At 42.2% G+C, this 10,766-nt stretch overlaps 3 protein-coding genes across 4 annotated transcripts; 1 reads left to right on the plus strand and 2 right to left on the minus strand.

Moving 5' to 3' along the window:
* med19a (mediator complex subunit 19a) lies at positions 1-3,168 on the minus strand. The gene is made up of 6 exons (XM_024382970.2): positions 2,808-3,168; positions 2,007-2,129; positions 1,491-1,624; positions 768-864; positions 592-686; positions 1-438 (listed from the first exon to the last, which is right to left on the minus strand). Exons 1-6 carry the CDS (start codon positions 3,025-3,027, stop codon positions 373-375), a joined length of 735 nt encoding a protein of 244 aa, XP_024238738.1. The 5' UTR covers positions 3,028-3,168; the 3' UTR covers positions 1-372.
* Positions 3,169-3,306: 138 nt separating this feature from the next.
* si:dkey-6i22.5 (polyamine-modulated factor 1) lies at positions 3,307-4,717 on the minus strand. Its single transcript, XM_024382971.2, has 5 exons — positions 4,485-4,717; positions 4,274-4,379; positions 4,095-4,195; positions 3,701-3,896; positions 3,307-3,555 (listed from the first exon to the last, which is right to left on the minus strand). The coding sequence occupies exons 1-5, from the start codon at positions 4,715-4,717 to the stop codon at positions 3,478-3,480; spliced, it is 714 nt and encodes a 237-aa protein (XP_024238739.1). The 3' UTR covers positions 3,307-3,477.
* On the plus strand, positions 4,700-9,715 carry tmx2a (thioredoxin-related transmembrane protein 2a). 2 transcript variants are annotated; one of them, XM_024382973.2, is made up of 7 exons: positions 4,700-4,835; positions 5,072-5,809; positions 6,758-6,834; positions 7,008-7,091; positions 8,758-8,832; positions 9,033-9,162; positions 9,280-9,715. In XM_024382973.2, the coding sequence occupies exons 5-7, from the start codon at positions 8,798-8,800 to the stop codon at positions 9,448-9,450; spliced, it is 336 nt and encodes a 111-aa protein (XP_024238741.1). In that variant the 5' UTR covers positions 4,700-4,835; positions 5,072-5,809; positions 6,758-6,834; positions 7,008-7,091; positions 8,758-8,797; the 3' UTR covers positions 9,451-9,715. The 2 variants fall into 2 exon arrangements, with proteins under 2 accessions (XP_024238741.1, XP_024238740.1); XM_024382972.2 differs by lacking the exon at positions 4,700-4,835 and having other exon boundaries at positions 4,865-5,141; positions 5,696-5,809.
* The last annotated feature ends 1,051 nt before the right edge of the window (positions 9,716-10,766 follow it).

The raw sequence follows: 10,766 nt of genomic DNA on the forward strand, positions 1-10,766 counted from the left end.
TCATTATGGGGTATTGTGTGTTGATTGATGAGGGAAAAAACAATTTAATCACTTTTAGAATAAGACTAACGTAACAAAATGTGGAAAAGGTCAAAGGGTTTTTATACTTTCCGAAGGCACTGTACTCAGTCAGAACATCAGTGACCTTCTGTCTGTCATACTGTAACAACATTACTCTACCATGCTCACATCCAATCTGCCACCCACACACTTTCTCACAAACTCACATACTGTACAAACAGACATTTGTGTATCCCTCTCTCACAAATGCATAATCTCTCGTATCTGCATACATTCTCACAAACAGTTCCTGATTCTCTTCAAACACACTCACACGCTGCTCCTCACACACACACACCGTGTCTGTCTGGTCTATCGGAGGCTGTTGCTGTTGGGCTGAGAGCCAGCCAAGCCAGGGTGGTCCGGACTGTGGCGGTTCTGCAAGAAGAGGCACAAACACTATAGAAAAAGTCCCAACCCATAGCCATTGGCTTCAGCTCTCAGTCAATCCCCTCCCTCCTAACCCCTATGCCTCCTATATCCAAACGTCAGTGAAAGAGGTGGATAGTGGGTCAGGACAGTAAGTCTTACCTTCTTCTTTTTCTTCTCCTTCTTTTTCTTCTTGCGATCGGGGTCGTCATCCCTCTTTTTCTTCTTCTTCTTGGGGTCAGAGTCTGACGGGGTTTCTGTAAAAACACAAGGAAGGGTTTCAAAGGATGTGGGATGGTGTCAGTACCTCTGTGTGTGTGTGTGTGTGTGTGTGTTACCTTGTGGTATGGGATCTTGTGGTCGGTGGTGTTTGTGCTTGTTTTTACTCTTCTTCTTTGGGGGCTGTATGTGCATCAGTCTGTACTGCTCTGGTAGCTGGAACACAAACAGAGTTTATACCATCTTCACATCTTCGTTAGCAGTACAGAAATTATACAGCCAAATGTTGATTAATAAAGTTCCCTAGAATGTGTGAGCTGTGTTGGGTAGGTTACTTTCTAAACATAATCCATTCCAGTTAAATGCACAAATTTGTAATCAGTAATGGAACTGTTCGATTACCTAAACTCAATAACGTAATCAGATTATTTTAAGTTACTTTTGGATTACTTTCCCCTTAAATTAAGAAATATTATAAGAAGACAAAAAGGATCCATCAAAAGCATTTCGTGTTTCACCATTGTGGTATCTGACCTGTGGTCAGACTCAGGTGGAACAAACTTAAACCTGTGTCTTTTTTCAATGCTGAATTGAATATCCCTGAGAAAACAGGAAGGTGTGAATTTATTTTTTTGCAAACATTCTTTCTGAATTTAAAAGTAGTCCAAGAAGTAATCTAGTTTTTCAAAAGTATCTATAATATATATATATATATATATATATATATATATATATATTTTTAAATAGTCTGGTAAAGTAACAGATTACCTGTAATCAGATTACCTGTAATCAGTTACTCTCCGTGTGTGTGTGCGCGTGTGCATGCTTGTGTGTGTGTTTACAGGTCCGGTGTGTAGTCTGAAGCCGGTGAGGCTGGCTCCGGTCAGAGGGCTGAAGGAGTTGCCACACACTGGAGGCTTCTCTATCAGAGAGCGCAACGAACTGCCATCCTGGGTGCCAGGACAGTCTATCATACCTAGAGAAAAAACCAAAGTTATATTTTCACAGACTGGATAGGTGCAGTGAAATGGGAGTCAGCTGTAGTAGTACGGCGTCCCTTGAGCAAATTAGGATTAAGTGACTTCTTCAAGGGCACATTAAACACCATGTCTCCTCGGGTATTTGAACCAGTGACCTTTCAGTTACTGGCCCAATGCTCTAACCACTAGGCTACCTGCTGCACAGAAGAAAAGTGAAAACGGAGACACTGATTACATAGAGACAGAGGAGAGATGGAGAAGAGGCAAGTGTGTGAGGTATGGGAATACTCAGTGTGATGGGTCCACAGAAAATCACTGACATGCACAGACAAAAACACACAAAGTAAACAGCGCAACTGTGCTGTGTGTGTAGTTCACCTGGTAACTCTGGCAGGAAGTTGCTGAGCTTCTCCTTAACCTTCTTGCCACAGAACTTGTTGTAGGCGTGTTCCAGGTTGTAATGGGTGATTAGGTTGGTGTTGCCCGTCAGCTCATTGCCCACTGTGGGGCACACACAAAGGATAAGACACTGTCAATACAGTAACAAGATCCCTACAGACGTCAATGTCCCATTCAACGGTTCAGAGTGAGTAACTTGTTATGGCTAATGTGGAAACTAGGAAGTGTACCTAAAAATGTATAAAGCAAAGATAACACTATCTGCTAGAGAAATTAGATTACATTCCATACTGACCACGGCACACACTTGGGCTAGGCCTACAGAATGCACCATCAATTAATATACTACCCACTGGGCTAACTAGTCAGTAACCAGCTTGCTCTAGAGCAGGGTTTCCTCAAACTCGGTCCTGGGTCACCCCTTGGGTGCACGTTTTAGTTTTTGCCTGAGCACTACACAGCTGATTCAAAGAATCCAAGTTTGATGATGAGTTTGTTATTTGAATCAGCTGTGTAGTGCTAAGGCAAAAACCAAAACGTGCACCCAAGGAGGGACCCAGGACCGAGAATGGGAAACCCTGCTCAAGAGAACCCAACGGAGTAAACTGTTTACAGCCGGTCCCCCTTTACAGGTCATTACAGTCTATTGAATGGACTAGTAACTAGCTCCAACACATGTTAGTTAATATTAGAAAATAACACGAGGTAGCAAATAATAATATTCCACTCAAGTATGAATAAACATATTACGTACTGCCTACAATGAAATGTTAACTTTACCTGGTAGCTCTCGCAGTAAATAAAAAGGTTCGTTCATTGCTCCCGGCTTCCGTAGAGCAGGCCCCTCATCCCCGTGCTGAGGTGGCATCTGAGCCGCCATGGTGACTTGATTTGGCGGCAGAGGCGGTGGTGGTTTTCCCGATCCGAATCCCAAAGACGATGATCCGGGTGGTCCCTGAGCTTCATTTTGCCCATACAGATTTGAAAACATTTCCGTCATGTCTATTGCGAGTATCTAATATATATATATATATATTTTAAAGACATCGATTTCCTCCCCTATACTTTTAGTTTTGTACACATTGAGCCACGATTGTCTGACAACAACTTGTCTCGACTTCTTTGTGGCATAGTCGGCGTAGTACCGTAATACCAGCAATATATTTGCCGGTTAAATTGTATTGACAATGGTCCCGATATGAAAGTGTTCGTTTCAAAAGTTAATCTTGTATATTTGAATGATGTACTGTAGCTACTAAATGAAAGCAATACGTTTGTGTTGCGTTTTTGTATTTTGAGTTTATTTAATAACAAAAAGCACAAGGCAGACATTGGAATAAAATAACTGGTATACTCCTTACAAAAATGCACAGTTTACAGATGTCAGGGTTAGAGTTATGACTCAAATTGGTCAAATCCATTCTGCTTTAGAACAGGTCATTACTCAGGGTTAAACATCAAAGGTCGCAGGAGGGCAGAGGGAGGAAGAGAGCGCTTGGAACTCGGCAAAAGCTGTCTGTGCAGGTGCCTAGAGATGCAGGAAGAAAAAGAAACAATGAAAACATAATATTGCTAAACCAAAGCCAAAACTGACACTGACTCATTCCATATACAGGTTAGAGGACTTGTGCAGCTCTGTGCCCCCTAATGCAGTGATTCTCCATCTTGCTCACCTTCCACTCATCCACAGCTGTTGCGATGCGCTGTTCGGTCTGAGCGATGCCCTCCCTGCCTGCCTGCACCCTCTGAGCCAGCACAGCATTCTCCTGCAGAATCTTCTTCAGCTCCCTCCGCAGGTAAGCCTCCTGCTTCAGGTAGTATGGTGTCACAAAACTACACAGGTCCTGCTCAGGCACTCCACTGGGACGCCTGGGGGATATGAAGAGGAGTAGGGTGAACAGAAGTGGCACTGGACACTGATCTAAGGTCAGATCCTACAAGGTGAGCACACATAAATGGATGTAATGGCATACAGGACAATCCAAGATGGAGGAAGACACTAGGCACAGCAGCATACAGACACAAACAAAGAGACCAACATCCTCTTTGATGGTGACAGTGACTAACCATGCAGGGTCTTGGCTGTTCTTAGCAGCTTCTTCCAGTTTGTTCAGCTCATCCAGTTTGTACTGTAGCTCCCCCTCTTCGATCAGTTTATTGATGTCATCCTGTATAAGTGCCACACACACACAGTCAAAATTCTAACATTCCCTCATATGAAGTGTACTTACGGGATGGTCACCAACCTGTATAGTCCTCTGTAGGTCTTCTATGAACTGCTTGTGGATGTTCTCTGTCACCTGTGGGTTCTTCTTGTAGAACGGATGGAACGTGTGGGCAAATCTGTGAAAACTGACAACAGGTTCAGACAGATTTAGCTGTCTAGTATCCCAAGGGTGCAACATTGTTCAGCTCAACGTAATATATAGCCAAATGTATCATTCACGAACTACTTACCTTGCATCGGATATAAACTTCTGTAGGCTCTTCTCCATTACTTTGTTGAACAGCAATAGCCTGTTCCTCCGGGGCTCGGCTCCGTCTGACCGGCGAGAATCATTTCCATGACCCGACGACGGAGACGAAACATCTCCTGTTGCATTACTAGACTGATCCTCCATATTATCTCCTGAACTTTTAGCACCTTTGTGACGAATTTCCTCCTGAGTTGTTTCACCAGTTTCTTCCATGTTCAACTTTTTTTTTTACAGTACCCGCCAAAGCGCTAGAAACCTACAAGAAACGCCCATCTACGGAACGCCAACATGTACAAAAAGTTACTGTGTCATTGTACGCACGCGCAGATAGGTATTCTATGTTACGTACATTCACTTTGAGCAATCTTTGGTTGAGCTTTTGCTGCATCAACTGTAATTTTCCTCAAACTCCTTTCTTTCTCTTCTCTATGTTGCATGCTGCGTGAACATGGGGTTGATCACCGAAGTTATTGCTTTCTTTTACCACTTACCTCAAATATACAAATGGCTCTTCAAGCCTTATTACATATTGTCTACATTGATGTCCACTGCATTCCTCATACTTAGGAAGTGTCCGGGACTTTGCGAAAACCTGAACACTGAACGGGAGGACCGGAACCCATGCGACTTTGACTTGGTCAGTATCAGGGAAGCGTGGCAGCGCTGTTGCGCTAAATCTTCTGGGTTGTGGTGTTACTGTAAATATTTATTTTATAACACTTTGTATGTAATATTGTGGGGCCTGTCTTACAGAGAGAAGTGGATATTATTATGTTTATCGGTGCGATTGTCATGATGAAGAACAGGAGAGACAGTCAATTCTGAATGAATGACACCGGTTTGGCCAGGTGGCAGGTGTGAGCCCATTGTTGTCACTGAAAATCTCTCATATGTTTACAGTATAAACAGTAAACATCAGAACACACACATGCACAGGCAACTTGCCCGACAAACCCTCACATACCATAAACCACTTAAGGAGATGTTGATCTGCTGAGGATGGGTTTGCTCTTGACAATCTGTTTGTTTTGTAAACATGAGAATACAGTTGATTGTAATGGCACTGCTTATTTCGGTCACTTGTCCTAACCCCCCTACCCTCTTTTCTATCCATTCAGTTGTATTATTCCTATCTCTACTCCACCCCCTTATCTCTCTGTCATGAACCCTAATCTTTATCCTATTCTCCAGTCACCATAGAGCAGCATGCAGGGAACCTGTTTATGTTCAGTAAGGTGGCCAACATTATCCTCTTCTTCAGGCTGGACATCAGACTGGGCTTCCTCTATTTCTTACTGTGCATTGGTGAGCTGACATACTGTCATACTACCCTTAATGTCACTGCTATCAGTTATTATGCATTATAACTAGTGCCCAGAGGAAGTTGTTGTACTCCTTGTTCAGACAAGACAATGCATGCTTCAGTGTTTCAGTTGGACTTTGACTTTGTTAGTCGAAACCAACTAGTCTGTCTATGCTCTGTGAGTGATCTTGGCAGCATAGGTTAGGAGTTATAGCTAATACCAACTATACTGAACAAAAATATAAATGTTACATGAAACAATTTCAGTCAATTTAAATAAATTCATGAGGCTGTAATCTATGGATTTCACATGACTGGACAGGGGTGCAGCTATGGGTGGGCCTTGGAGGGCATAGGCTCACCCACTTGGCAGCCAGGCCCACCCACTAGGGAGCAAAGTCCAGCCAATCAGAATTAGTTTTTCCCACAAGGCCCACCCATGGTTACACGTGGTCTGCAGTTGTGAGGCCGGTTGGACGTACTGCCAATTCTCTAAAGAGACATTGGAGGCAGTTTATGGTAGAGAAATGTATATTAAATGATCTGGGAACAGCTCTGGTGGAAAATCCTGCAAGTCAGCATGCCAATTGCAGGCTCCCTCAGAACTTGAGACATCTGTGGTATCTGTGGTATTGCACATTTTAAAGTGACCTTTTATTGTCCCCAGCACAAGATGCACCTATGTAATGATCATGCTGTTCAATCAGCTTCTTGATATGCCACACCTGTCAGATGGAAGATTATATTGGCAAAGAAGAAATGCTTACTAAACAGCAATGTAAACAAATTTGTGCAAAACATTTGAGAGAAATAAGCTTTTTGTGTGTATGGAAAATTATTTATGCTCATGAAACATGTTTACTTTACATATTGCATTTATATTTGTGTTCAGTGTATCTATTCTACAGTATCATATTCTAAAAATGTTGCTGTTTCCTATCCTATCCCAGCATTCGTCATGACCTGCAAACCACCACTCTACATGGGCCCAGAGTACATCAAGTACTTCAGTGAAAAGACCATAGACGTAAGTGTGGTAATCCAAGCCTTGAGACGTGACAGCCATGAAGATTAGACAACATACTGTAGACTGTTGATCCGAGTTAGCTGACTGTCATTACAGTATTACTGACTATAAGTGAGCATTAGATGTTATTTACAACAGTTTAAATGTTACTAATCCATGTTCTACTGCTCTAGTAGCCCTGCCTGCCATGATGGTACTTTTAGTAGCAGAAGACACCCACCTGGGAACCAGACTACTATTCCAGTGATCTATTAGAGGTAATCTAATGTAATCTGGTCTAATCCCATTGGACATGAGGAGTTTAATCATGATACTCGTGTGACGTGGATCGTTGAGTTCTATGCTAACTGGGCTGAGTGTCAGTCCTTCGCTGACCTCTGTCTCACTTATTTGCTTCCTCCCTCTCTATCTCCTCTTGTCTGTGTACATTTACCCCCTCCTCTACTCTTATCCCAGTGAAACACTCTTCTCTAATGTTGTTGTGTTAACTAAACATGGCTGTCTCCTGTTCTCCTCGGTTTTTCAGGTATAACTGTTGTCTTTGGCGATGCCAGATTAAGTGATATGACATGCTATTCTATAAAATAATTTCTCCGTAATTAATATCACCTGATTGAGCTAATCATGTAAATGTAATTAACTAGAGAGTCGGGGCACCACAAAATAATATTTATAGAGCTGTTATCTTCTGAATAAACTCTGAAAGACCTAGTAATATTTTACATCAATAGCAGTCAATATTAATCGTCACCTTAATTCAGTCTCATCTGAAAGTTGTAAATTCTTGGTTATCTGCACGAACCCTGGCTAACAAGTTGAATCAGCAATGCAAAATTGGGTTAAATTATTTATTTACCAAATACCTAACTAATCAACACAGAATTACACATACACATAATTAATCATAACTTGATTACAAATTACGTCATAAAGGAAAACGTCCCAAGCGGTAGGAACAGACATGACATCTTGTTACACAAAAGAAAAGGGCTGGGCTTGAGTGAAAGAGCGGGAAGACTGAGGAACAAAGGGCGAAGCTGTGCTATCGTAAATACAGTATCTTATGCATTCTAAATTACCGCCCATTTGGAAAAGGAAAATGCAATAAATATTTACTCTGAACTGCGCTTCAGTAGATGGAAGGCCGTGTTGCCAAACCGAGTCCTTTGAAGAATGTCTCTGGTTGTCAATTGTATACGTTGTAGTAACGTCGTTGTGTGATAGATGGGATACTCTGTCTGTTCCTTCCCAACCCTCGTTTGTAGCTGCTGTTGCTAACTCAACGGCTAGGAGGTATCACTTCTGTAGTGAATAAGAGTTCAAAGTTCATACCATTCGCAACCAAAGCTCACGTTGGCTTCGTTCTGTAGTTATTATCTGAACCATTCTGACATCGGACCGTCGTCCTCACATCCTCGGAACAGGAGGTTATATTGTCGTTAAGGCTTTATATAGGAAGGGAGAGGAGGGCGTGTTTGAAAAGGTTTATAGCCCATGTCCCTTCACAGGGGCGGGCCACTGATTGAGCAGAGCCCTAACCTTATGAAAACCCAAATCTCACATTTTAGAAGCTAAAATCACATTTCATCCAATCACGAATAATTTCATATTCAAACATTTAAATTGAACAACAATTCCATGTGAATCCGATAACTCTGATGTGTATACTTTCCACTGTAGAGTTTGTCATCTTATCATTGATGAGAATGTCTCAGATGACAACCGAGCTGACATCATATTCATTAAGTACCACCGCATATGTTCAATTGGTTGGATTACCAGAATATAGTTCATTTCCCCCCACCTTCTGATGTTCCCAGAATCTCTATGTTAACCAAGGGGTTTGCAAATGTAACATCAGTAGGGAAGAGAGAGGAAAAAGGGGGGAAGATGTATTTATGACTGTCATAAACCTACCCCCAGGCCAACGTCATGACACTGTACTGGACTGCGGTTTGGGAAGATGGATGCTGGCCGGTACGGAGAGGTGGCTCAGAGGTAAGACTTTCCCTTATGGACATTGGAAGTGTTTCTGACAAACTATATTTTCACGAGAATGCTCCATTACATTTTTAAATTTAGATTCTAAGACCCTAGACTGCATGTCAGTCTGTCTACATTTAAGACAATAAGGAACTGCTTATTTCCACAGCCTGAATTGTATTTCTGCCGTGTGCTGACTATGTATTTTTCTACAGGTACAAGGTTAGCACCTCCTCTCTGGCCAAGCAGCTCCCTTCATTGGTGCTTTTCCAGTCAGGGCGGGAGGTCATGAGGCATCCAATGGTGGACAATAAGTTTCGAGCTGTGTCCTGGACTTTCAGCGAGGTGTGTGTTGTGGGGAATCATCGGTCTGTGTGCGGGCTTGTGTGTGCGTGACTTGATGAAGTGTGGAAATGGCTTTAGGTCCCCACTCACATAACCGTGTGCCTCATTCACATCTAGGAAAACATGATACGTGTCTTCAACCTGAACAAGCTCTTCAAGGCATCTAAGAAGATAAAGAAGGGTCGTGGTGTGAAAGGAGAGGACCAGAACCCCTCACTACCAGACGAGGGCAGCGAAGAGCGCCAACCTGAACCAGACACCCCAGCAGAGAGCAAGAAAGACCAGTAGTGACGAAGGGACAACAGGGACTGGATTGTTCTACTGCACACAGTTCACTGCTCGTCACACAATCGCTGTCAGTTATCACTGGTTGTATTACCAGACGACCAGGATTCAAGTTAATTCACGAGCTTGGGCTTGTGGAAAAGCTGCTGCACGCAAACCAAAAGGGACAGAATGAGCTACACTACATGGCCAAAAGTATGTGGACACCCGCTTGTTGAAAAATCTCAATCCTAAATCATGGGCATTAAAATTGGAGTTGGTCCCCCTTTGCTGCTATCAAATCAAATGTTATTTGTCACATGCACCGAATACAACAGGTGTAGACCTTACAGTGAAATGCTTACTTACAAGCCCTTAACCAACAAGAAGTTAAGGAAAAACCTTAAGTTACAAAAAGTATAAATAACACAATTAAAACAGCAGCAGTAAAATAGCAATAGCGAGGCTATATATAGGGGGTACCAGTACAGAGTCAATGTGTGGGGGCACTGGTTAGTCGAGGTAATATGTACAGTGGCAAGAAAAAGTATGTGAATCCTTTGGAATTATCTGGATTTCTGCATAAATTGGTCATAACATTTGATCCGATCTTCATCTAAGTCACAACAATAGACAAACACAGTCTCTGCGGCAGCAGACGAGGGTTGACTAGGGTTATAACAGCCTCCACTACTCTGCATTCAGCCACAAGTCCATTAGTGAGGTCGGGTACTGACGTTGGGCGATTAGGCCTGGCTCGCAGTCGGTGTTCAAATTCATCCCAAAGGTGTTCGATGGGGTTGAAGTAGGGCTGGGTGATATGGCCTAAAAGCAATATCTCAATTTATTTCAGAGGTTTGGACGATTCACGATATATATATATATCTCAAGTTCTTGTTTTTCTCTAAACAAATTAAAAAAGGTCCAGACATAATTTAATTTTCTTAATTAAAATTAATATACAAGGCATCAAGGCCTATTTGTGCAAAACAAATGAACACAAACACATCTATTGTTTAGGAATGTTTGACCACTAGCTGTTCGATTATATATTTATATATACACATTTTGAATGAACATTTATTAATTTAGTTAATTTGTTGTTATAATTAAAACAGCCTGTGGTTATTTGCTATTGGATTGGCAGAATGACATAACTACTAACACATTAGCCTACAGCTGGCCTGAACATAACTTTTTTTGAATGCACTTTAATTCTACAATGTCACACTTACCGATGGCGAGGTGAAGCCTGTGCCCAAAGCACTGCAGGTGGGTCCAGTTGTTCAAGCGCAATGCTTTTTTCATGTTGCTCCCGATGTCAGTTGTCATGCACACCG

This window comes from Oncorhynchus tshawytscha, linkage group LG21, assembly GCF_018296145.1.
Source record: "Oncorhynchus tshawytscha isolate Ot180627B linkage group LG21, Otsh_v2.0, whole genome shotgun sequence".
NCBI classification, from domain to species: domain Eukaryota; kingdom Metazoa; phylum Chordata; class Actinopteri; order Salmoniformes; family Salmonidae; genus Oncorhynchus; species Oncorhynchus tshawytscha.